Source organism: Marmota marmota, unplaced genomic scaffold, assembly GCF_001458135.2.
Source record: "Marmota marmota marmota unplaced genomic scaffold, marMar, whole genome shotgun sequence".
NCBI classification, from domain to species: Eukaryota; Metazoa; Chordata; class Mammalia; order Rodentia; family Sciuridae; genus Marmota; species Marmota marmota.
The window spans coordinates 7,386,556-7,413,697 of NW_025999925.1; the positions used below are offsets into that span (position 1 = coordinate 7,386,556).

Consider the following 27,142-nt stretch of genomic DNA (forward strand, 5'->3'; position numbering starts at 1 on the left):
AAACTTTTTTTTTTTTTAATTAATAATAAGGAAAAAAATTTACCCTGGAATGAAAAAAAAAATTCTAGAAGTACCATTATGCATAATAGCTTGATATGATCTAAATTATATATGATTTCAACCAGGGAAATTTTATATCATACATACTGCCCCCACCCATTTTTTTTTTTAAGAGAGCCATGTCCTGAAATTCTATTTCCCTAAATAAGACAACAGAAGTCTTTTTTCAGCATGTATGGGTTTTCTCTTGAGATTTTGTCTCTTTTGGGTTCTGTGTGTCTATTGTAGAGTAAAATAAAATGATTTAATAATGTGAGTCCCTAAGTAAATGACTAGATAGTGAGGAAAATTATTTTTGGGTACCAAGGATTAAACTCAGGGGCACTGGACCACTGAGTCAAGTGCCTAGCCCTGTTTTGTATTTTATTTAGAGATAGGGTCTCACAGAGTTGCTTAGCACCTCACTTTTGCTGAGGCTGGCTTTGAATTCGTGATACTCCTGCCTCAGCCTCCTGAGCTGCTGGGATTACAGGCTTGGGCCTCTGTACCTGACTAGGAAGATTCTTTTTTTTTTTTTAAATATATCTTAATTTTTTGTTTTTATTTTTTATGTGGTGCTGAGGATCAAACCCAGGGCCTCGCACATGCTGTGCGAACACTCTACCACTGAGCCCCAGCCCCAGCTCCCCTGCCATGCTATCTTGCTTGTTATAACTTTATAAGTCTAGAAGTCAGGTAGTGTATATCCTCCAACTTTGTTTTTCTTGACTATTCTTGGTATTTTGCCTTTCCAAGTAGAGTTTTGTCAGTTTCTAGAAAGAAACCTGGGTTTTTTTTTCATTGAATCTGTAGATCAGTGCTGGAAGAGTTGACATGTTTACCAATATTTTTTTGATCTTTGTATATCTCTCTCCATTGATTTAATTTAATTTGTATCAATATATTATATTTTTCATTGTACAAGTATAACATCTTTTGGAAAATATATTTCTAAATATTTCATGTCTTTTGCTATTATCATAACTTTTTAAAAAATTAAATCTCTTTTTATTTCTGTGTGTTAAATAATTAATTTTTAGAAAAATTTAAAAAGGCCTTTTGTACTACAAAATTTTTTCATGTTTTCAGGGACATGTCTTTCTGGGGTGCTTCATTGTTTATAGTAATGTTACTTTGTTCTCATTTTGCTTGTAAAAACTTGGGGAGTTGATGAAACTCGTTTTCAGGTTTTTTTCTTTAAATTTTCTTTCTGTTCTCATTCTCACTTGTTATTTGTGTATAAGTGAGATGACTTTCCTATACTACTTTTAAATGAAGAGGATTGGGCAGCCTAGCTTTCCTAATTCTGTGTCTCCGTTGTTACATGGTATTTTCTCTTCTTACCTGCTTTTATCTAGGTCAGAATTTTTCACCATCTGTATTGATATTTCAGGCTAAATAATCTTTCCTTAGGGCTGGCGGGTGGGGAGCGGGGAGGACTTCTGTTTATTCTGTGCATTGTAGAAAATTTAGTTGCAGATCTGGCCCCTAATTGCCAGTGACACCCCCATCCTGTTAGTATAACCAAAAGTGTTTTCGAACATTGTTGACTATCCATCCCCTGGGAGTCAGAATCATTTTACACCCTTCCTTTGCCTCTGATGGTTCTGCCTAGTTTAGATTTCTTCTCCTGAAAGTCTCTGCGATGTGTGTTCCTTTGTCGTGGAAGGAATTTTCATTTACTTTAGAAATCTTCAATTTTTCCATGACCCCCTTAATTGTAAATTGTAACCTGTGAAGCTCTCTGCCAGTGTTGGCTGCTATTTCACACCAAGTGAGACACCCCCCCCCCCCCACAATTTAGAGGATGGGGAACAGTGAGAGGAAGAAGGTAGCACCTATAGGCCATTAGATTTCTGGAAATTTGGTTGTAGGGTTGCCAAATTCCCTTTCCCTTATTTTTTTGTGATACTCTGTGTGTCTTGCTGCTATTGATGTTTGGCTCCTACTGGTCACATTCTGAAGTATGTCCAGTCAATTAATTATTTGTGTTATATTTGTTGCCCATGCTTTGTTTTGATTTAGTTTGATGTTTTATTTTATTCTCCTACTTGCTCTTTTTTTGTGAGCAGATATCTAGGGATATTAAGAAATTATCTCTTTCATTGCCAAGTTGCCCACAGTGCCTCAGCTTTCTTACAATGACTATTCTAAATATGATAAAAGAAAACATTTTAAAAGATGGATGAGACTTTTGCCTGGTCATGTCCATGGAGAACTAGATTCGAGGAGATTGAAAATACAAGGGAGAGAATGAAAAACTGGATGGTGGTATTTGCCCTTGAAAATGGACAGAAGGCTTAGTTATAAAAGTATTAGTAGAGAGATTAGCTTTGAACATGGGAAGGAATTAATTTGTCAGGAGAGGTAAAGAAATTTTCTTCATATCTCTTATTTGCAGGTCTGTTAGGAAGCTAAGCTTATCTGCTAGAAAAAGTGAGATAAGTTTAGGGAGCTCGAAGAAGGAAGTAAAGATTATGGAATGGTATGGTGAAAACTAGAAACAGTATCTAACCACAGACATAAAAATAATTGCTGAGTGATGCTAACTAAAGGTGCACTATGAACTTGAAAGACTTCAGGTTTTTTATTTTTAATTTTTTAAATTTTGTCTCTTAGTAGCTTAGATATAAGAGCAGAAAGACAGGATTTTGTCAGACATGTTTAGAGCATGACAAGGAGATGATGTTGCTAAGGTATGATAAAAGAGAGTGATTCAAGGGATGTATTTTGGGTACCAGACTGCTTAGGGAAGAATATCACACCATTCAGGTGCTGATTGGGAGAAAATGGATTCAAGGGAGTCTAAATCTCTTGTGTATCTAAAGCAGGTATGAGGGGAGTAAGGAAGTTGGACAGGAGATTGAAGCCAAGATAGTATTTTGGAATTTAAAATTTCAGAGCCAGGGCAGTTCTGGTTTATTGTAAAGACCACATTATAGTTAGGAGTATATACTGATGAAAAGTATTGGTGTAAAAGAAGTTCAGAGGTGTAGTTTTTGTGATAAGAGCTCATTACAGATAAGGAAATCATTTACAGTGATGGCAAGAGTTGGGCTGGAGGGACAGTGTTAACCAGATAGGTAGACAAACAAGAGAGGTCATTTGATAACAATCTCACCTGAAGAAGTCAGGGTTAAGATATGTGTTATAAAAATAGAGAAGAGGGTAGTTTTCATGAGGGTAGAATAGCAGGGATTTCTAAGTCTGTTGTTATATTTGGCATTCATGCATGTGAATACCAAGGGCAAACTTCTTTAAAGCACCAGATAGTAAATATTTTGGATGTCACTCCTATGGTTTTTACTGCAAATTTTTGTTTTCGTAACTCTTTAAAAAATATAAAAACCATTATTGACTCATGAGTCATGCAAAAAACCTACAGTGGCCAAGGGTTGTAGTTTGGGTGACCCATAATTTTACCTGCTATGATTTTTGTATTGGAAAGTGTTAAAAAAGATAATGTTTATTTTAAAGATATTGTCAGAATTGATTTACAATAAGTATGGCAATTATTTTGAATTTCTGAGTGAAACTTTTGCTTTTTTTTCCCCCTGTGAATTCAAGTTAAGTCAGCAGATACTGGAATTATTTGAAACATGTCAGCAGCAAATAAGTGACTTAAAGAAGAAAGAACTCTGTCGAACACAGCTGCAGAGAGAAATTCAGCTTTTATTTCCACGTATGTTTTTTTAAATTTTTTATTTTGCATTCCCTTTAGATCTGTGTATTCCTTTTTAAATTTTAAATAATACCTTATAATTTTCTTATCTTTCTCTAGAAAGCAGACTTTTTTTGGTTGGGTCCTCTTTAAATGGATTTGGTACCCGGAGCAGTGATGGTGATTTATGCCTTGTTGTTAAAGAAGAACCAGTAAGCACTGAAACCTTTATTCCAAGTGTGTTTCTCATGTTACGTCAGTTAAGAAATTTCACATAGAAGTCATTGAGGAAAAGAACTTGCTATATTTTAGTTACTTCTTTGCATTTTCTGTTTATTGTAATTCTGGGAACTTAGGAAATGCTTTTTCATTTAAGTCTTATACACAATGAACATGACAGGAACTCTAGCATTAATTTAGTTCTAAATCTTTAAAGTATGCTAGCTTCACTGTTAAAGAGCTCTGCCTTTATTTTGACATGTAATCTGAGTTGGATATATTTATCAAAATGCAGCAAAGAAGAGTATGTGGCAGTATTATATTTTTGATATATTTTCTTTCCATTTGAATTCTCAGTGATTTCTATTTTTAATCTTTCTTTTTTCCTTTGAAAATATTATGGGGTTTAGAATTACTGTTTTCGAGAAAATAGATTTCACTTAAATTTAACGTAAGACTCTTGTGATTTATTCAGTTTTATATTCTAAGACATTTTGGCTGTGTTCCTTCTTTTTGTTTTTATTTAGCAACCAAATGGTGTTATTTAATATTATATTTATTTGAGTTTCCTGTTAACTGGTCTTTTGTGAATACCTTAATACAATAATGACTGGCGTTTGTTAAGCTGACCTGAAGCATCTGAACTACCAAAGCTTAAATTAAGTAAGTTTAGTGTAATTTTCATAGGCCATATTGTGTTCTGCATCATTAAAAATACAAAAATCTATTAGTGGTAATGTATATTTTTACTATTCATATTATTCCACTACAGAAATGAGTTCTAGTTACTGAAAATGAGAAACAGATTTATTCCAGGAAAGAAACTCTGGTATTTTTCTATACTTTGAAGTCATATAAAAGGACAAGTGGGGGGCTTCAAATTATAAACATAATGGAGTTCACAAGAGTTTTAATTAAGAATCTCATGCAATTAGATTACACTAGGCATATTCTACTTATCTTCCTGTCTTAATCATGTCTGAATCATATTGTAGCAGCTTATACTCAAACTGAATAACCATAGATATAAACCTGTCCTTAAGTAGTTCAGAGATTAGAAAGGGAAATAAAACTTGTTGAGAAGGTTGAAATTTTGTTTTATTGGAGGTTACTTTTTGTACATTTATACAGAAGGAAATAAGATGACATATGGCTGTTTCAAACTGATTTTCAAGTTGTATTTTAAGTTTAAAACTAGGAATTGAGTTAGAAGTGTGGATGTGAAAGAGCATTAAAGGTTAGCTTTTTCTATAATGTAATCTAGTGTGATTTGGAAAATAACTCTGAAGAAAAGGATACCTGTATGTTTTCATTTTGTTGAGATACTTTAAGAAAATGAAACACTAAGCTGAGAAAGATAATGAAAAAACACTTTATTTTTAACTTTTCAGTGTTTTTTTCAGGTAAATCAGAAGACTGAAGCACGGCATATACTCACTTTAGTCCATAAACACTTCTGTACTAGACTTTGTAAGTCTGACATGCCTCAAGTTCATAGTCATCTGACTTATTTATTAAAAATATCTCTTTATTTTATTTTCTGGTAAGAATTGTTTAATTTTTGGTCAGGATAGGTATAATGTGGATCCTTTTTTCCAAATAAATTCCTTTTAACGTTTGATTAAAAAGTGATCTTTTATTCAACATATCTTTATTGAGCTCACTTGCAGAATATCTCACTGGAAGCAGTGAGGGATTCAGAGATACAAAAACTTTAGTCCTTTTTTCTAAAGGTTATAGAATGTTAGGGAAACTAAAGTATGGATAAATAGCTATAATGTAAAGTATCTGAAGGGCTGAAAGAGTGATACAAATAAAGTCCTGTTAGGTATTCATGTGAGGGAGAGAGAATTACATCTGTTTTGTAATGATATCCATCTTTACTTGTTTTAAAAATAGTATCCCTGAACATGAGGCCCAAATGTATTATTCCAGCAGAAAGCAAAATTGTTAGCTTAAACCATTTTATTGCAAGATTTTATTCTTTTAATATTCTGACTCTAACCAGATTTTAATGTACATGTTAAGCCATCTTGAATAATTTATTTTAAACATCAACAGAATATTAAATAAAGTTGAAATCCCACTGATTGGATGATGTTGGAAAGATGTTAGTCTGTTTGTTTAACAGATACTCACTTTGAGCTTGAAAATACAAAGTCAAGTAATGAGTTTCTGGCCTTGAACACTTTAGATCTATTGTAGGAGAGGAATAAATTATGTGATTTATTTCAGTGAATGTGGTTATTGCATCCATAAAAGAAAGGATTAATTTGTACCTTAAATGGTGTTTTAAAAGTTTTTATTAGAATTGTAAAATATTTTGAAAAGGGATCTTGCAGATCATCTTATTCAAATAAAGTGTTTTGTTTTGTTGTTTTTTCCTCCTTTTTGGCATTTGTAGTTAAGGAAACTGGTGATCACTGGGTTAGTAACTTGCTTGTGAGGCACAGTTTGTTCATGTCAGAATCTATACTTGTTACTCAAAACTTTTAACTCTTAATTTTAGTTTTCATTTAGCCTCACTGAATTCTTGCATGTAAATTTTATTTTGAAGCTTGGTGTATTTTATGACTTTAATGGCTAAAAACAATAACAGAAAAATTTCATGTTTTTTTAAAATTTATTTTTATCCTTTTTAAAATCTGATACTAACCTTTTCTGTAGCTAAAAAATTAGGAAATTGCTCATTTGGGAAAGGTTTATAGAATTACCACTTTGTACATTTCTTACAATGTAGACGTATTACTTTGAACTCAGAATAAATATTTTAAAAAGTTTGATGGAATAAAAATGTTTTCTTTCCCTTAGAGAGTATACTTACTAGAATGTGTCCTTGCCTCACATACCATGTTACAAGTATTTTTTACATTTAAGATTCTTTTGAAGATGATTTTTGTAGCTATCATTTCTTACTATGTGCCAAACCAGAATTTAGCTACCCGCCTGTTGCTAGCCTAGATATTTTTTCATTTTTATAATGTTACGATGAATTAATTTATAGGTACTATCAGATTTTAGTACCAATTACCATTAGTACCATTGCTGAAAATAACCTTAATACAAAGTCTTCTAAATGGTATTACTAGATTCTTCAGTTGTAGAAGAATTTAATAATGTCCTCATTTCTTTGCTTTCTTTCTCAAAGATAGCATTTTCTTAAGTTGTTTTAGCTTAGTAAGATTACTATTTTTAAAAAATGTGCATTGGAACGCTATGAATTTGAGAAATATTAGCATATATTCACATTATCTTTTCTCCTTCAGCTGGCTATATTGAGAGACCTCAGCTGATTCGAGCAAAAGTGCCAATTGTGAAGTTCAGGGATAAAGTCAGGTAAGTAATTACTGAACTCTTTTTTTTTTTTTTTTTTTTCAGTTGCTTTAGATTATTTTTTGATAGTTATGTAATTTATAAAGTTAAGATACATATATTGTAGCACAACAGTTTGTCTTCATCAGTTTTAAAAAATTGGCTGGTCTTTGAAATAATTTTTAAAAATAGTCTCAGTAATCTTCCTCATGCTTAACTGTACTTATTCTCTTTAACATTTGATTATTTGAGACTTCTAGTTTAAAGAATATATACATATTTATATTTGGATTTTTTTAAAAAAAATTGTTTTAGACATTGATGGACTTTTATTCATTTATTTGTATGCAGTGCTGAGAATCCAAGCCAGTGCCTCACACATGCTAATCAAGTCCTTCTACCATTGAGCCACAACCCCAACCCTTATATTTGGATTTTTAAAAGATCTCTTACCTTTGGGAAATGTACTTCATCCTCCAGAACATAATCTTAATTGACAAAATTTGATGTGTATATATACCAAAGCGTTTGTTATAAATATAATTATCATAAAACAAGTTATATTTCATTTTAATGAAAGAAACCTGGAATAATAAACATAAATACAGCAAAATATACTTATTTCATTTAAAATTTTATATTCTTTCTATATATTCTTTTAGCCTGGGCTCTGAATTCCTTAAAAATGTTTGATCAGAATCTTGTATATAATATCTGAATGTAAAATGTAAGTGGTTGGTTAGGCGTTTATTATTGATTAATTAAAGAGATTTGTTGTTTTCTAAAAATTGATAGGATTGTGGTAAATCAGGTTTTTCTAGCCCAGTTTTACAAAAGTAATGCTAAAATTATAGGCATACACAAGCATACACATAAACAGAGTTGAGCTTTCTTATTCATGGATTCTGAGAATATAAGAATTTGCCTGCTTGGTCAAGTTCATTTGTATCCTTCTATATCAATGTTCATTTACTTTTAGTGGTCATTTGAGGACATTCACAGAATGGTAAAATATTTTTGTTTCCTAATACCGATGCTCCCAACCGAGAATGAATAAGGTTATACCCTGCCTTCTTGTTTCACTTTTCATATTGCAAACAGAGTTCCTCACAATCTAGTTAGTACCAGATTTTTCACATTTTTGTGCTTTTCACTGTTTAGAGTGCCCTCAGGTATAGTATTAGAGTACTACCATGTGTTCCTAAGTGGAAGAAGGCTGTGGTATGCTCAAGAGAGAAAATGTGTTAGATAAACACTGAATTTATGTCTTTGGAAAAGTTTTTTTTTCTTGTCTTTTTTAGTGTTTTGCAGAGTGGGAGGTTAAATCAAGAGCCTTGTACATCCTGTTGAGTTCACTGTTGATAAATTAACAATGTATATAAATAACAGTGTCTTTAAACAGAAACACAGTATAAATATAAATCAAGGTTAAGTTATTGACATTGATAAAAATGTTATCAAGCAGAAGCTTAACCCTGTGTTTTCCCTAGAAGTAATGGTTCGGTATTTGCTTATTTAGCATTAGTATCAACTTTATAGAATATAACTATGTGAATAGCAATAATTGATTCAATTTATTTTATTTTTTGTAGTGCTGGAGATCAAACTCATGGCCTCAAGCTTGCCAGACAAGCATTCTGCCACTAAGCCACATTCCCAGCCCTAATGGGAATTTGGGCTCAAATTTAAACTAATAATAATGCCTGGCTCAAGCCTTCCCTTTCATTCATTTAAATATCCATCCAGTATATAAATATTTATTGACTTTCTGCCAAGTAAAAGTGCTAGCATTTCTTAAAATAAAGATGTAAAATATATAGAGATAAACTAAATAAAAAACTAGCTAATTGTAATAATCTAAAATAACATATAGTTGTATTATAGTTATATAAATAATTTTTTTAACTTGAGATTATTATATAAACTTTTTAAAGTGTTCTCTTTAATCACCATTTTACAATTTTTATCTATAATGAACCATAAACCAAAAAACAACAAAAACCCTCTACTTCTAATACTCAAAGCTAGCTGATGTTAATATTTTGTTGTAAACCTTTCAGTCTCTTTTATATGCATATGAATGTATAAGCTTTTAAAAATCAAGATTGAGGGGCTGGGGATGTGGCTCAAGCAGTAATGCGCTTGCCTGGCATGTGTGGGGTGCTGGGTTCGATCCTCAGCACCACATAAAAATATAATAAAGATGTTGTGTCCACCGAAAACTGAAAAAAATAAATATTAAAAAAATCAAGATTGAGATCTATTATATTAAACCATATACCATGAACATTTGTTTATGTCATTAAATATTTTTGGTAGCATTGTTTTTAATGGCTTTTATGGTATTGAGTAAATAAATTATCATTAACTTAACCATTCTCCTATGTTTGAACATTTGGTTTGTTCTAATTTTTATCTACTGTAAATAGCATTTTGTGCATAAGTCTTTCCATATTGAGGATTACTTAATATTTTTAGAATTAGTATTTGAGGCAAGTACTGTGGATAGTTTTAAAACTCTGAATTCATATTTTTGGAAAAGCTTTTTTTTTTCCTCATCCAGTACTGGGGATTGAACCCAGTGCATGCTAGGCAAGCATTCTATTACTAAGCTACATGTCCATCCCCTTGGAAAAGTTTTTAACTGCTGACTAGTTTCTACGTAAGTGATTTTTCATCTTTTTTGAGTTATATGGAGGAAGTACAAATTGGGTTTCAGTGTTAAGAAGCATACTTACACAAGCATAATTAAAGAATGTAACTCTGTTGTTACCATAAATTTCCCAAAGCCATATATGTATATTTGAAGTGTTAATACTACTATCTATTTTTATTAATAGGCAGGAATAGTGGAAAGATTATAAGGTTGCTTTGGCTTTCCAAAACAAGAAAAACTGAAATGGTAAATTTCAAATTTTATAATTAAAAGCTATAGAAAGGAATTTTAGTCATTTTGGCAATATTGTACAGAAAAATTTAATATTTAGAAGAAATTGAATCTTATGTGGATATAAGTGGAAGCGACTTATATAAAGTAATCCTTCCTTGCTTGTGGATGCCATTGTTAATGTAGGTTCTGTTATTATTGCCCTATTTTCTAAGTGTGGTTTGCATGATATCTTGTTTTCTCAGAAGTCACCCTTTTGTCACTTGTTTGAGTATTATAGCTGTTCCCAGGTATTAGTAGCTACATTTGACATAATTTTTTCACCCGCATTTTATTTGTCTTTTTCCCTGTTGTTTTAAAGTGTATAATACTATAGTTTCCTATTACCTGAGAATATATAACTTGGTGGGACAGCTTGCCCAGAAATGGTTTTGCTCCCGTAATTTTGCTTATCTGGAAAGATTTTAAGATTTTAAAATTTCCTTTATTTATGGTAATTGAAGCCTCATCAGTACTTTATGGATCTTTGAACAGTATCCCAGTTTATATTTTTAATAACACCAAATCACATTAAAATGATATCTTGATTGTATATTTTTTCTTTAGTGCCACCTTTAAAAAACAGATCTGTAGCTTTTCAGCCCATGTTTTTTGCATCATTAGATGGGTTGACATTGTTTTAATTGCTAGGGAGGGGAGAGTTCTTTGGCTTGAACTAAAGGTTTTTTTTTTTTTTTTTTTTAATAGTTGTGTGGAGTTCGACTTGAATGTAAACAATATTGTTGGAATAAGAAACACATTCCTTCTTAGAACTTATGCCTACCGTAAGTTTTTGGTTTATTTCTAAGTAATTGTCAACTTCTGTTTTTCCTTTATTCTCTCTCTTTTTTTAAACATTTATTTTATTTATTTATGTGGTGCTGAGGATCGAACCCAGTGCCTCACATGTGGTGGATGAGTGCTGTACCACTGAGCCACAACCCCAGCCCCTTTTCCTTTATTCTTTATTCCTTTTTAAAAGATGTTTATGTTTAAGAGGTATAGCAGTATCACTTTAGTTGTGTTTAGGTGTGATATGTCTTATTTTATTATTTACATAATAGGTTGCTACATTAAAATTATATACTACCAGAATTATAGGTAGTCAAATACATTTTTAAAAAAACTTTTTTATGTGGTGGGAAGGATTAAACCCTAGGTTTCACACATGTTGGCAAGCTTTCTGCCTCTGAACTGTCTGTAGCCCCAGCCCCTCAAATGCATTTTAATAAATGGTAATTTTAAAAAGATAATCAAGGTGAGTTTAGAAGTAAGTCACACATTTATAGTGAACAGAGCGTTTAGTATACAATGAGGTATGGACTTGAGAAAATATATAAATTTTCAAAGAAACTGTAATATCTTCTTACATTTTTAAGTTTTAATTTTACTTGCAGTTGAAAATCGAGTTCGTCCATTAGTGCTGGTCATTAAGAAATGGGCAAGTCACCATGAGATAAATGATGCCAGTCGTGGTACTTTAAGCAGCTATAGTCTTGTACTGATGGTTTTGCACTATTTACAAAGTAAGTATTGTGGGAGGTTTTTCAACTTTTAAAACTGAAATGCAGTTAAACTTCATTATTGTGTCTTTCATGTTGACTTTATCTACAAATAGCATTGTATTAAAAGTTCATTCTAAAGTTAACAAAACTGTGTTTTCTGTTTTGTGGTTTTGAATGTTTAATAAGTATTATTCCCTGGAAAACAAAGTTTTACTGTGTTTTCATTTTTTGACAGTTTTTCTGTATCCAGTTTTGTATTCAAAAAACTTTCACCATATTGTGAATCTATTATTTTGAGGCAGACAGATGTTCAGAAGGCCTATAAAAATAAGCTCAAGCACCATTCATCATGTTTTTTATTTTTTATTTGAAACAATTTAAATCATTTTCTTGTTGGTCAAAGAAGCATTTAATCTGTATTCCACAATTAAATTTTATCATTGCAGGACTCTTTTGTCAGATTGCCTGCCAGATTTTAGTTCAGCCCAGTTAGCTATCGTTTATGAAGCTATTCTGATAAAAGCCATACTTGTCATATACAAAAAGGCTAATAAAATGGTCTCTTGTAATTTGTTTCCATTTGTAAGATAGGTGTGAAAATTCTTATAGTATTGAGAATTCCCTGCAAATGTGGAACAGATTGACAAGATCTGATTGAAACCTTTACTTTCATGTTTAATAACCTTTTGTATGTGCAGTCTAAGACGTTCTACTCAGTTGGATATTAAGAGATGTTAAAGGGAAAACTAAAGATTTGTAGTTAAAACCAAGGCCCTAAAATGTTTAATTAATAACTGTTGAATGTATGAATATCTGGTGGTATGAGATTGAGTGAAAGACTTGAAGCTAATGTGACAAAAGATGATTTACTAGGATGTTTAGTGCCTCACCTGTTTTAAGTTGATATTTCCCAGCTTAGAACCTTGGTTTTTGAAGATTATACTAATTTACTATTATAAATTAATATAATTTATTTGTTCTTTTCATAATTATTTGCTGAGTACCCACTTAGTAAATGCTAGGCATTACTCCAGGACTGGAAATATAGCAGTGAACAAAATAGAAAACCAGTCATTTTCTTCATGGGGTTTACATTCTCTACATGTAAAAATTGACATTTTAATGGCTGTTATCTACCATAACATGAATTATTAAGAACTGTTAAAGCTGGTGGGTTACTAATAAAATTGATTTGATAGAGTCTTATTGCTGTTGTTTGAATTGAGCTCCTGGCAGATCACTATCAGGATAAAATATGTTCTCTGACAAATTCATTACAACAATTCAGGGATTATAAGAAAACCAATTTTAAAACATCCTTTTTTTTTTTTTTGGTATGTTAGTACTAGGACAATTTTTTATTATTAGAATATTTTCAATCCTTGGATATGAAGGACCACAGTGGGATAAAAAGACTTGACTTAATATCAAGTCAGTTTAGTTAGAGATTGCTGTCATGTTACAAAAAACAAGAGATACTTGTTTGATTTTTAGAGCTTTTTGGATTTTGGAATGGGGGACTCAGAATAAAAAGACATTTTCTGACAGGTATCATGGGCTGGACACTTTTACCACTTAAACTCATTTGCCTTCACAGAAGGCTTACAGGGTAGGTGCCACAATACTAAGTCCCACTTCCCAGATGAGGAACACAGAAGCATAGAGAAGTCACTTGCCCAAATAGGCACTCATTTTGCAAGTGCCAGGCCATTCCAATTTAGCACATGAGAGAAGGAGAAGCAGAGAACTTGAGCTGTGCCCAAGTGGCTGGCTGAAGAGTGGATTTAAGAATGCAGCTGGGGTCATCCTCTCTCTTATCTTGGATTCAGGGTCATCTTTGGCAGGTCTCTTGGGTAGATATTTCTTCACAAGATTCCTCAATCTGATCCTGATGGTGTGCATGGAGTGGGGAGGGCCAGAGTCACAACCTCGAGACCCCACCATGAGCCTCAAAGCTCCTTGCTCCAAGTAGAAGTGGCTTCCTGGTGTGGTGCAGGACAAGGCAGAAAGCTGGAAGGAACCCTGCCCCTTTCCCCCTTAACTTGATGCCCCAATCCATGCTGCTCCCGCCGCAGTGCAAAATGCTCCTGCCACCGCCACCGCCGCGCGCCTGGTCCTGAAAACATCCTTTTATTGCATTATTTGGTGCTTTCTATATTTAGGTTCTGAGACAGAGAAAGTAGTTAATAGCAATTTTGTCAATAATAGTAAAAATCAGGGCTTGGAAAACTGAGATAATTGGTGTCCTTATGGTAGTGTTTCTGTACTGAGGATATTGAAAATTGGGAGTTCTTGATATGTGGATCAGAAATCATCAGTGCTGGGGAGTACAGTTTTGTTTGTTTTCGGGAGACTATTCAAGTTCAAAGGTGTGATAGGTTTTTGGAAATTATTTCCAAAATTCTGGACTAGCATAAGCAATTATATATTTGCAATGAATGAATGAATGAATGAAGTTACTTGCAGTTCAATCAGTTATTCAGCCTCAGCATTTTGATTGGTGAAAGCATAAGATTCCCATTCTCATTTAATTTGTCCTTTTGTTCAGAATTATTGTATTTAAAATAAGTTATAATTTAGTGTTATTAAAATTATTTTATATTTTTAAATTAAGTTTGAGTAAATCATGCATACAGATCATAGGAAAATCTTAAAAATACACTAATGTGGAAAAAAAGAAAATAACAAATTAACTATACCACCCCCAAACATTGTTATTGTTAACATTCGTTTTATTTTTTTCTAACTTTTTTTTGGTCAGGGTTTTGTTATCTATCCAAATATTAAATGCCAAGTTCAGTTCTGTTAGTTCCGAATTTTTGGACAAATGAATTACTGTAATAAGTAAGCATTTGTTGGGTTTTTCCTTTTTCCTTGGCCTGAAACTTGGTAGTGGTAAATAGATAGTATTCTTACTTTTTTTTCTCACCTGTGCATTGGATATTATGGCATTATTCCCAGACTTTTTGATTTCAAGGAATAGTGAAATTAAAAAAAAAAAAACAAAAACTAATCTTTTTTTTTTGTGTGTGTGTGTGTGTTATTTATCAGAACCAAAAAAGTGGTACTGACTGCTACCATGACTTGATTTTTAAAAATGGTGCATATTAACACCAAAAAAGCAAGATGGATAGAATCTCAGAATAATGTAGGTACCATCTCAAAATGGGATAATTGTTACCTCCTTTCCACTCCTGACACATCTCAGTTCAGGAATCTTTCTTCTCTGGTGATTAATTCTAGGATCTTTTTGTTTTTCATATTTATCCCAATTGAGATGGACTTATCACTAGTTCTAAAGAAAATCTTGATTATACCTTTATGTCTGTCTCTTACCTTTGTCTGATGATAGGGTGCCATTGCTTGCCCAAAGTATTTGTGTTACTCTTAATTTTTATTTTTATTAGATGTCAACCTTTATAATTCCTTGTTTAGCAAAGCATATGTATGCTCTTAGCATGAATATGTCATTTTAGGTTCTTAACAGAATTTAACCTACTTTTTTTTTTTTTAAGAATTTAACCTTGGGCTGGGGATGTGGCTCAAGCGGTAGCGTGTTCGCCTGGCATGTGTGCGGCCCGGGTTCGATCCTCAGCACCACATACCAACAAAGATGTTGTGTTCGCCGAGAACTAAAAAAAAATAAATAAATATTAAAAAAAAAAAAAAAAAAGAATTTAACCTTTATTTGATTTATTTGTTTTTATGTGGTGCTGAGGATCGAACCCAGGTCCTCACTTGTGCTAGGCAAGTACTTTACCACTGAGCTACAACCCCAGCTCTATTCCTATTTTTTAATCAAAAGTTTAATTGCAAAATATTTATAACAAGTATTGTAGATGTGGGGTTAAAATCCTTAAATTTGAAGTTTTAAAAAATAACAGAATGGAATTCATACTCATATAATATGGTAAGAGTGTTAATTTATGTTATCCCTTCTAGAAAGCAGTGTTGTAGTGTTTATGTTCATATCTTTTGATTCAGAGGTTCATTTCTAGGAATTTATACCTAGCTGATAATCAGGGAGGCATATATGGATTTATATATATATATAAGATTGTTTTTCATAGTGTTTGTTGTAATAAAATTAGAAATAAAATGAGTTTTTAAGAATAGGGGAATATTTAAACAAATTATATATCCTGAAATGAAAGCTATGTAGCCACTAGAAATCATGTTTTAAAAATACTTCATGATATAAGAATATACTCTTGATATACTGTCTTATAGAACATAATGCCAATTTTGTTTAAAAATAGTTAACTATTGGTATTTGTGAATATATTCGTATGTATATAAATACTGGAAAGGTGTGTGCCAAAATTTTACTGGATTATTTATGGACAGTTGGATTTGTTTTATATTTTACTATACTTGTAGATGTTTTATACTAAATATTAAATAAGATAGTGTATTTTCTAAATATTAAATAAAATGAAATTTGTTTACTTATTGAGAGACTTAAAATAGTTTAAATGGGCCATGGTTTAGGAATGAGTTAGCAGAAAGGTTAATAATCTTCCTCTTCATTGTTAAAACGTTTCAAGCTCATCATAATGTATGCATTTTTATTATTGTTTAGTCTAGGATATACATTGGTTTGATGATTGATTTGCCTCTTTAGAAGGATTTGAATTATAATGGTGGCTATTTTAGATGCTATTTTATATATCACTAATCATTTAGTTCAATTTTACATTCAATCTGAAACATATTTCTATTCTTTTTGATTATCTTTTCTGATTATCTGTGTATTATACTTCACTTTTACTAAAAATTTAATAGATTAAAAGGATTCTCATAAATATATGTAACATAAAGAATAATATAACAGTCACATACCATGCCTAATGCCTATTTGTATTTTATTTTAGTAGTGTGTGGTGGTATGCAAGTATAACCCCATGTACTTGGAAGGCTGAGGCATGAGGATCACAATTTTGGGGTCAACCTCAGCAATTTAGGAATTTATATCAATATATAAAATGGGGGGAAAATCAGCAAGAGGGGGTGAATAGAGGGAGAGGGAGCAAGCTCACGTTTGCTCACTGATAGAGCCCAGTAATAGAGGACTTGCCTAACATACATGAAACCCTGCATTCAATCCCCAGCACCTAAAAAGAAGGAAAAAGATTTTTGACTAAAACATTAATATTCATAAATTTCCACAATCTCTGCCATGTTCTTTTGTTCTTATTGGTTACATTAAAAGTTTTAATTTGATTGACTTCTTTAGAGAAATGTACTTTAATCATAGGCACATTGTTGCAAGCAAATTAAAAATTCAAACATTTGTATTTTACCAATGTAATGAAGTCATGCTAAATGTATTTTCTGTTTTGTTTATGCATGTTTTATTTTGGTAAAATGCTCCCATTTACTGAAGTGGTTTGTGTTAAAGGCAGTATTATCAGTCAATTCTGGGTCTTAGAGAACAATCAGCTACCAGAGCTAATGTGTAACTCTATACTGGCAAATTTAAGGTACTTCTCCATCAGTAAATTAGAGTGATTGGCATTAGAAGTTGCTTTCTTGATAGTCATTATCTTACTGCGAGGGAAAAAGAAATATAAGAAGACTGTGCAAGGTATATGGAACAATTCTGACTCTACCACAAAGAACTAGTTTTTGTTATTGGTCAAGTTATTGTGCTTCTCTGGGCTTCACATTCTCATCTGTAACATGAATAGTTGGATAAAATAACCTCTAAGTTTTGTTAAACTTCTTAAATATCCTTTTCTGCCGTTAACAAAAGAGACATCCACTGTGTGTAGAAAAATTGAAAAAACTAAAGTGTTTCCTAGAACATATTTCAACAATTAATAATAGACAGCATATATTTGAAAAGATTAATGAAAGCATGAAAGGGAAACCCATCGAGAAGAGATTTTAATGATAAAAGTAAAATATCAACTGGTTAGAAATTATAAAAATGAATATTCATGGAATGCTTACCTTGTTCCCAGTATAGACCTGTCCAGAAGTCATTTTTAAATTGTTTTTATAGTTTTGTAATTAATAGTTAACTTAGTGCTATTGAACATCTGCTGTTTTAATAGCTAAATTTTTGATAAATCAGTATGGAAAGTTTATAAGTTTGTGGGAGCCTGACTAGCAAGGTCATAAATTACAATGGTGAACTTTTTGGGGGTATGGATTGACACTGGGGATTTAACCCAGGGATAATTTACCATGATGGTACATCCCTAGCCTTTTATAGTTTTTATTTTGAGACAGGGTGGTTACCAAGTTGCTTAGGGCCTTGCTGAGTTGCTGAGGCTGGCCTTGAGCTTCCAATTCTCCTGTGTCAGCCTGCTGAGCCTGCCACTGCACCTGGTGATGAGCTTGTTTTTGTCTTAATTTGCTCTTAAGAGAAAAAATTGAAGGATCAAATCTTTAGTGCAAGAGTTAGTCTATAGCTAAGAGTTAGTTAGAGTTAGTCCCAAATTTTAAAGTCAAACTAGATGATGGTAACTAGTGTTTTTATTTTCCAGAATTTATATTGCTTTGGAGTAAGATAAGCATTTTAAAAACTACTAAACTCACTCAACCCATTTCCCGTTGGATAGTATTAATAAGTAACTACTGTAATATTGTTTCTCTAATGATTAATGTTAATAAATCTTAAGGTTGTAAGAAAGGAAGTTACTGAATGATGCTCTTGCCTTCAAAAGCTTCTGAATTGCTTATATTTAAAGGTTCTTTTGTCCATTGAGACACCCTTAACCAGTGGTTGGTATTTATTTTTCCATACCTGGAATCCTAGATGTGGTTATAATGTGATAGAAAATATCTGTCTTGTGTCAGATTCATTCTACAGTCTTTCCTATTACTATTCCCCCTCCCTTCTCTTCATTTCCCTTTGTCTGATCCATTGAACTTCTTTTCCCCTCCCCACTTGTTGAGTGTTAGCATCCATATCATTTTTTTTTTTTTTTAACAATGGACTGAATTGATGCAAGAAAGGAAAAAGAAAGCCAAGACTTGGTGAGCACCTACTAAATATTGGCTTGTTTTCTCACTCAGTACTACTTGGTGTAGATTCAAAGAATGATATTGTCCAGGTTAAGAGTTAGTATAACTTATGTGTTAAGGTCACATTTATTACAACCCACCAAAATATATCAAATGATAAAAACATTTTCCAAATAGAGTTTGTGTTCATAGTTAATGAATGAAAAGATACTATTACATACATTGACAAAAATTAAGTGCACTGCAACCATCTAATGAACTGGAAATAGCTAGTGAACAATGTATCTGTATCTTAGTTTGTAGTACATATGGAAAAATTAATACTTTTGTACCTTTCTGAATTAGTGGAAGAATAAATAAACTGCATTTGGAGGGAAAAAAATTCTATCTTCAAATTCTATGTTCTTTTCTTCATTTTTTGTTTTATTGTAATTTTAATTTATGGGGTATTCAGTGGGGAAGAATTAAGATTTTTAAGTAAACTAATTTTTGGTAAGATTTTTCCAACTTGATTTCTATATTATTTATTTCTGTATCATTCCATCTTGAATTTCTATATTAATTTAAAAAATTATTTTAAAACCATTAAAAAAGATTAAACAAATGCATAGATGTTTACAATTAAAGTGACTGGAGCTTGAGTTTACTTGGAGGGTCTTCTAGAACTTTGATCATTTGAATGCCTCTGGAAGGAAAAATAATACATTTATGTAAATATCCGTACTTCCTAAGAGTGATTTTTGGTAAGTAATGAGTGTGTTTTTCCTTTTAATGTTCTTAGACATACACTGCATACATTTATGTCACAGAATTATATTTTATTTCTAATTTTTGAATTGGGAATGAAGCATGATGCAGAAGGGAATTTTAAATAAAGCATCCTACTCTCTACCATGTAGTAGAAATTAATACTCTTATAGTTGGAGACCATGTAAGTTGGTTACCTGCACATTAATCTTTTCCAGAGGTGTTTTTGAAAAATAAGTGAAATAAGTATTCTTTGTTACTGAATTTAGTTATATATATTTCTTAATCTTAAATGCAAAGTGTATCATGGTACTATTGGTTTCTAATAGTAAAGAAATTTTATTACTTTGTGTTTTAACATACTTGATATTTTTTAGTTCTTACGTTGTGACTATCAGACATACTGCCTTTTATATTGTCCCATTTACATTATAACATTGTGAAATTACTGTTAATGCATTGAATATGATTTGAGTTATTTAAGGCTCCTGAATGGTGAGGAACGATTAACAAATATAGTAGTAGAATGAGGATAGAGATTCCTTTGTGTGAAATTTTATCTATTTGATAGCAGAGTGATATGAATCTCAATTTAGATTTCTGACTTTTGCTGAGGCATTCTTTTGTAAAAAGCATGTTATATAGCTGGAAGATTTTTTAGTTTTTTTTTTTTTCAACAGATAATTTCCTGAAACGATCTCAGTTTTGGCATCGTTAGTGGAAATTAAATAATGACAGGAAAGTCATGGTGGAACTACTGTTCAGTCATGATATTAATAATATCATTGAACTATACTTTTAAAATTGCATTTTTCTGATAGTTATATCCATCTTAACAATGTCCATTCAATATCTGTAGAACAATCCATGTCTTATTTTGTGTGTGTGTTTGATGTTGGGCCAAATGTTATGTCCTTTTCTTGATAGCTATTATTCTAAAATCATGTAAGGAACATTGGGTTTACATAGGAATATATAGTCTATTAATAAAATCTTAAATTGTTAACTTAAGTGTATCTTACATTGAAATTTTTAAGGTTGAGGATTAATTTCATGAAGTATATGAAAACTGTTGAATTTTAGCATAGACCCTTGTTGTCTCTTACCTGGGGTGTAGCTGACAGATTATTGCATTGTAAAATGAGTCATGTAAATCACAAAAGCTTTAAACTTTTTCTTTTTATAGCCCTACCTGAACCAATTCTTCCATCCCTCCAAAAAATTTACCCAGTAAGTGTTTCTTATAAATTATTATAATACATATTATGTCAAGTATATGTAGAATTATATGTAGTATTAATGTGAATATGAAAGTAATAAAACTAAGTACATGATAACATTTTTTTATATAGGCTGAGGCATTTGCTACAAGAAAATTTAAATATTTCATATATTTTTTCAGAAATCTGATTTTTGTTTGATTATTGGCAGACAATGTGGTCAGTTATGTTAATGGTAGACTTTTTTTGCATGATACTCATTATTAATGGGGATTAAATGTACTCAGTTGATCAAGGCCTATTTGGCCTTTTTCCAGTTTTCTTCATACTACTTTAAAATATAGTTTTATAGCATTTCTTCAGTTAGTAACTCAGAAATTTTTCAGTCTACAGTAATTATATGTTGAAAAGTTTGGGGGAAAATTAAGAAGTTTAACTATTGGATAATCTTTTTATCTTTAATTTGTAATACACCAAAAGAGGTAAACTTTAGTATACTATTCTGGTCTGCTTATTTAAAATCATGAAATTAATTGGAAACACTAAAAACATGAAGTGTGCCTACTAGAAAAAAAATTAGTATTTATTTGATGTGAATTTAGAGAAACCTAGGTTATATAATGTACATATCCATAATCTATGCATCTTTTGTTTCCAGTTTTCTGTGTCCTTCTCTGGAATTTTTTGTTTCCTTGTTTTATAGTCCTATCATTTCTGTTTTCCTTCATAGTCATCCTTGTGCCTGATTTTCTGTGGAAATAATATTTATCTTGCTTGTTTGGAATGTTTGGATAGCCTTCTGAAACCATATTTTTGTTAGTATGCACACATGCAAGGTACTGAATAATAAAGGTTCACTGTAATAGAATTTTGCTATAGTGGGGTGGTCTCTCAATTTCTGGTGGGTCATCTGCTAGAAGAGACTTGACAAAAACCTTCTGGTGTCTGCTGTCTTCCTCCATTTAGAAACTAATAATGTTGTTCTGAAGAACTATATCATAATGAGCGTCTGTATAGTTAGTGATCAGACTTTATGCTCTCTTAAACATGAAAAATGTGGAATCATCAGCAAGTACAAAAATAAAAGTAGGTTAACTTTTTGGCCTTATTCTTTAATTCATTTTCTTCTTCCATAAGTATTTGTTCTTTAGTTCATACTGAAAGGTGTACAGAGAATGGTTATGTTTATTACTATTTCATTTTATTGTTCCAACCTTTTAGACCCAGGTTCCAGTGTAAAAAGAGCTGCATGTAGTTTTCAGCATACAAGGAATCTAATAGTTATACTTATTATATATTGAAAAATGTTTTTGCAAAAATCTCACTTGAAACCTGGTGCTATGAAAAATCTTTTTTTGCTAATATAAGATACTAGGAAAGTATCAATTTAATATCAGTTTACTTGGGGGCAAAAATATTGCTTTTTTGTGACAAGATACCCATCCAGATTCTTATTAAATTCTAGTTTGAACAGCCCCATGTTTCTTCTATTTTTCTGATTGTCTAGTTTTGCCCTCTTGGTAGTACAGACCTTTGTTCACATCCACTACTTCTGGCCCTACACTCTTTTTTTTTTTCTTTCTGACCCTACAGTCTTAACTTGTTTCCTATGTCTATAACAGTGATGGTGAATAAATTCAATACTAGCCCAACTCTAAGGCCTTAAAAAATACTAATTCAAGACCTGTAAATAGTGTTTTAATTGGCATTTAGGCACTCATTTTAATTATTGCAGCTGTGTTATTTTTACTATAAAATTGATGCTTACACAGATAAGGACCTACTACTCCCTCTTAAGTAAGATTTTTTGTTTTATATGAAACCGACAAACTGGTAAGCAGAGTGCTTTTAAGTGGTCCATCTGATGGAACAAGCAAATCAGCTTGATTCTTATTACTGATAATAACCATCATTTACTTAGTATCCAAAATTTTACATATAGGTTCTTTAACCCTAGACAAATGGACTTGTAAGATATCATTCCTATTTCACAGATGAGGAAACTAAATCTTAGAAAGATTACATGATTGATTCAAGCTGTATAGTCACAAATGATACATTCAGATACTAGTATTTTTTCCATTTTCCTTAGTTTCCTAGGGGAAGGCAAAATTACAGTAGTGCTCACTAACATATAATTTCAAGTAACTTCTGTTGCTTATTATATTTTATTTGTGTATTTCTGATTATTCCTACCTATAAGACATTTTTAAGAAAAACACATATGGCAAATTTTCTGCTTACTTATATAAATGAGTTTGAGAATGGCAAAACTTTATAATAACACAAAAACTTTTGTTACTTTTCAAAGGGAAAACATTTATTTTTAAAAATTGGTATATTTCAAGTCACTTGTGATATCGAATATGTGAAATAGATGAAAGACCTATAAATATATAATTACTCTAAAAGCTGTTATACTATAGGATTATTAATAATTACTATTTCATTTTTACTGACTAAAAAGTAGCATAAAGATTAAGCAGTCTTACTTATTCTAGAAAGTCCTTAATTGTCCAAATTTCAAACTTTTGAAGATAAAGTAATCTCAGAAAAATTATGGGATCTGATATAAGATGTTTTTGCTATTTTTGGTAAGCAGTTGTAAAGACACATTTCAGATGTTTTTCGGGGGGTTGCCTTTAAATTTCTAGCTTGGCATTGATCGAAGAGAAATGGAAGATTACTTATCCTCATATTGTCAACATGTATATATTCTTTGAAAAACGTTTTCAGGAACTGTTTATTACATGTGGTGATTTGTAGTTCAATATAAAGTGTCCTAAAAATGCAATGAAGAAATCTTCCTTTTATGTAGGAAATTAAGCAAACATGAATTTTGGTAATCCCCCAAATCTGCTTCCTAAAGAAGTAGTTTACAGTCTAATTGCCTTTTCATTGACTTACATTATAATTTTAAGCTGCTGTTTTTCCTTTGATTTTATATTCTGTATGTGCTTCTAGTGTATTAGTTTAAGTTCTGTACCCCCTTATGTATCTGTCTATTTTTCTTAAACCCACAACTATAATGAGGGAGCTCCTTTTTAAAAGAAATTCTTTGTGGAAGTCTTTCTTAAAGCAGAAAATCTTTTTGCAATGTGAATGATTACCAAAATCTGAGAAATTCTTAAGGGTAGATGGAATTCCTGTTTACATATAACTTTTCTTTTCAAGTTTGAATTTTCCTTTCAGTTTTTCCTCAATAAGTAGTCAATGACTCTTTTTGTGTAAGTTTATGAAAAAAGAACAGTAGAGTTGGACAAAGATTGTCCAAATTGTTGGTCCAAGGTCATTCAGCATTTTAACAAAGTAGATCTCACAACTCTTCAGTTTTAATCTTATAATTGCTAATATTTTTCTTTAAATTATTGAACAAAATAAGAATTTTAAAGGAAGTTCAAACAGTTTCAAACTTCAGATAAGAAGACTGTTAAAGCATCAGTTCATAATCTGAATGTTTAATAGGTGATGGGTATCGAAATTAGTAAGAATCTTCAGAGTAGGAGCTATTAAATAGGAAGCTGGCTTTCTTTTTTAATTTTAAATTGACATATAATAATTATGCCTGCCACTTTTCCTATCATTTGATTTACATTATACCTATTATTTGATTTGCCAGGAAATAATATCTAAATAACAGTTTCAAATAATGTTGTCCTAAGTCCAGTTTATACCTAACAAGTAAGAGACAAAGGCGGGTAGAAGCACTGTATCTTTCGTCCTTTTTTCTTTATTCTTTATTGTAAATTGAGACTTCTTTCCTATCTCCCCCAGCCTTTCCTCTTAGACAATTAATATTTCAACTTGGGTTTTATGATGTAATAACAATAGCTATTATAAGAGGAAGTTCCAGGTTTAAGAGAGTGCCAGCTTTATTAATTGTGGTTGGAATGGAATTTTTCTTCTTAAGAGAAAGGTAATCACTTCTCAATGGTTAAACATTATTAATAGAATTCTAGGTAATGGAACAAGGGAGAAAATATTTTTGTTTTTTGCTCTTTTGTTTTTATTGATTTTTTTGAGGATTAGCATTGAATGATAAGGAAGCTTAAATTTTTTTAGAGTTACTTAGATGTTTCAGTTGAAATAATATCTATAAGCCCAAGGTTAATCTGTTAAATAGTAACCTTAACTCATTTTAGTTGTTCTGCTGCATTACCCAGTTTACTCAGTTGCTTTTTTATAATTTTTATTCATTTTTGCTGTGATGGCAGTGGGTAAATGCAGAAAACTATTTTCAATGGCATTGTACAAATTACCTTAGGAAAATAATTTTTTAATTTATGGGTATATATTACTTGAAAACCTTATATTCATATGCAGTTCTTCAGATTCAGAACTTGCTGCTAATAGAGGAAGAACAGATATGATAGTGAATGATATACCATAGGCCAAACATTAAGTATCCATTAGTATTCCTTCTGATAAATGTCTTATTTGGACCTGGATTGCAAGCAGTTTATATGGATAAATACTGTGGTAAAAGTATTGCTAAATATATTGTTCGTTATGTGTATTATCTTCTTTTCCTTGCCTTTGTCTTTTCAAGTTCATGTTTAATGTCTATCTTCTCTTCCCTCTAAAAAACAAAATATAAAAACAGAATAAAACAAAAATTTAAAAATCTTAAATCAGCATAAGTACTATTTATACATTAAAGCTATTTTTGTGGCCTTTGAGAAAAAGATTAAGTGGCAGTTGGAAAATTATTTAATTTGTGTTTGGATATAGCCTTTATACCTAAGGTACATCTGCTCCTTGTAGAAATAATTAAGGAGATAAATTTATGAAAATATTAATATTATTGGGAGGAATCATGTATGTATAATAAAATTTTACTTATGAGTTAGAAATCTTCTGCTACCGTAGAAATGTTAACTTAATGATATACCTGAGCCAAGAATTAGAATATCTTAGTTTTTCAGGTAATTTCTGGCTTACTCCAAGTATTGGTGAAACCTTTAGAAGAAAATCTTCAAATTTCCAAATTGCCAATATAAAGGAAATTTTTCTCACCAGGCATAGTGGCACACACCTGTAATTCTAGTGACTTGGGAGGCTAAGGCAGGTGATCACAAGTTTGAAGCCAGTATGCAACACTAGTGAGACCCTGTCTTAAAATAAAAAATAAAAAGAGCTGCGGATGTAGCTTAGTGGTAGAGTACCCCTGGATACCAAAAGAAAATTTCTTCTCTCCTCAACTTGCATTAGGATTTGTTAAGTTTTTTAGTGTAAATGTTTTAAATGGCTTTACATTTTTTTTCTTTTTTTAACAGGAATGTTTCAGTCCTGTTATACAGCTGCACCTTGTACATCAAGCTCCATGTAATGTTCCTCCTTACCTCTCAAAGAATGAATCAAGTCTTGGGGACCTCTTACTGGGCTTTCTTAAATATTATGCTACAGAGTTTGAGTAAGTAAAACTTTAAATTGTGTTGATTCATTTATATGTAAGTGAATGCTACAAATTTGGTCAGAAGCTCTATTTGTCAACTATAGTGCTGTAAGCATATTCAGAAATGTGTAATTTATGAAATTTAATATTTAATGATATTAGATGCTAAATTGATCTAATAATTCTAACTAATAAAAATATTATAGTTTAATAAGCTCCATTTAATAAGCCCAGTTTTAGCTGATTTTATTCATGTTCCCACTTTGTTTTGCTGCCTCATTCCATAAAAGAGTCTCTATGGGTCCTGTCTTTTAGGTATTTTGTAGATTGGAACAGATACATTTTCTAGGAACTAAAATGTGCAGTTAAAAATACAGCCAAGACAGACTTGGAAATTTTTTATTTAATTCATGCTATCTGATTAATAGTTGTGTTAGTGTGATAGGCACATCAAGGAAACATCTTTTTCTCCTTTTTTGTTTTGAGGGCAATATATAAACATGAGACAAAGTGCACAATCAGTCCAGACAGAAGAGAAAATTCTTTTGGGAGTTCTAAGTCCAGAGATAGTGAGGCTAGTATTTGTTTGCTGCTTTTCTGATCAATCTGGGGAAGTTTGAAGGAAGAAGACAAGTTTGGGAATTATACAAAATTAGAGGAGGGTGCAATGAACCTTAAACCATTTTGAAGGAATTTGGAGAGGAGAATAACAATAATAATAAATTACTATTAGTAAGTGCTAAAATGCTTCTAAGCAGATTATATGTATTATCTCATTCAGTTTACAAAGTAACTATTATTAGGTGGTATTATATGATGTCCTCATATTTTACCAGGGAGGCTTAGAGAGATATGAAGTAAGAGAGATGAAGTCACTCACTGAAAGATCTCATACCTTATAAGGGTACTGTTTCAGATAGTTTGCACAGTTCACACTTAACTGTGATACACTGCAATATTGGTATTGTTTTTTCAGATGTGATACAAGTAGCTCTAAAGAAATCTGACTTAGATGATTTGAAACATGGGACATGAAAGAAGAAATGTTATTCAGATTCTAAAAAGTAAAGCCCTTTTCAAAAAAAAATATTTTTTTAGTTGTAGTTGAACACCACAATACCTTTATTTTTTTATTTTTATGTG

General features: G+C 31.4%; 1 protein-coding gene across 5 annotated transcripts in view; it reads left to right on the forward strand.

The window, feature by feature from the left end:
* Tent2 (terminal nucleotidyltransferase 2) overlaps positions 1–27,142 on the forward strand; it is a 62,477-nt gene that overhangs the window by 26,645 nt on the left and 8,690 nt on the right. For 4 of the 5 annotated variants that reach the window (XM_015497838.2, XM_015497839.2, XM_048800194.1 and 1 more), the window contains 8 exons: positions 3,607–3,721; positions 3,821–3,912; positions 5,311–5,389; positions 7,186–7,255; positions 10,866–10,942; positions 11,555–11,683; positions 20,571–20,614; positions 25,881–26,017. In XM_015497838.2, the coding sequence (XP_015353324.1) occupies positions 3,607–3,721; positions 3,821–3,912; positions 5,311–5,389; positions 7,186–7,255; positions 10,866–10,942; positions 11,555–11,683; positions 20,571–20,614; positions 25,881–26,017 (743 nt within the window). The remainder of the gene's footprint in view (positions 1–3,606; positions 3,722–3,820; positions 3,913–5,310; positions 5,390–7,185; positions 7,256–10,865; positions 10,943–11,554; positions 11,684–20,570; positions 20,615–25,880; positions 26,018–27,142) is intronic. The other variant, XM_048800195.1, reaches the window with a different exon arrangement.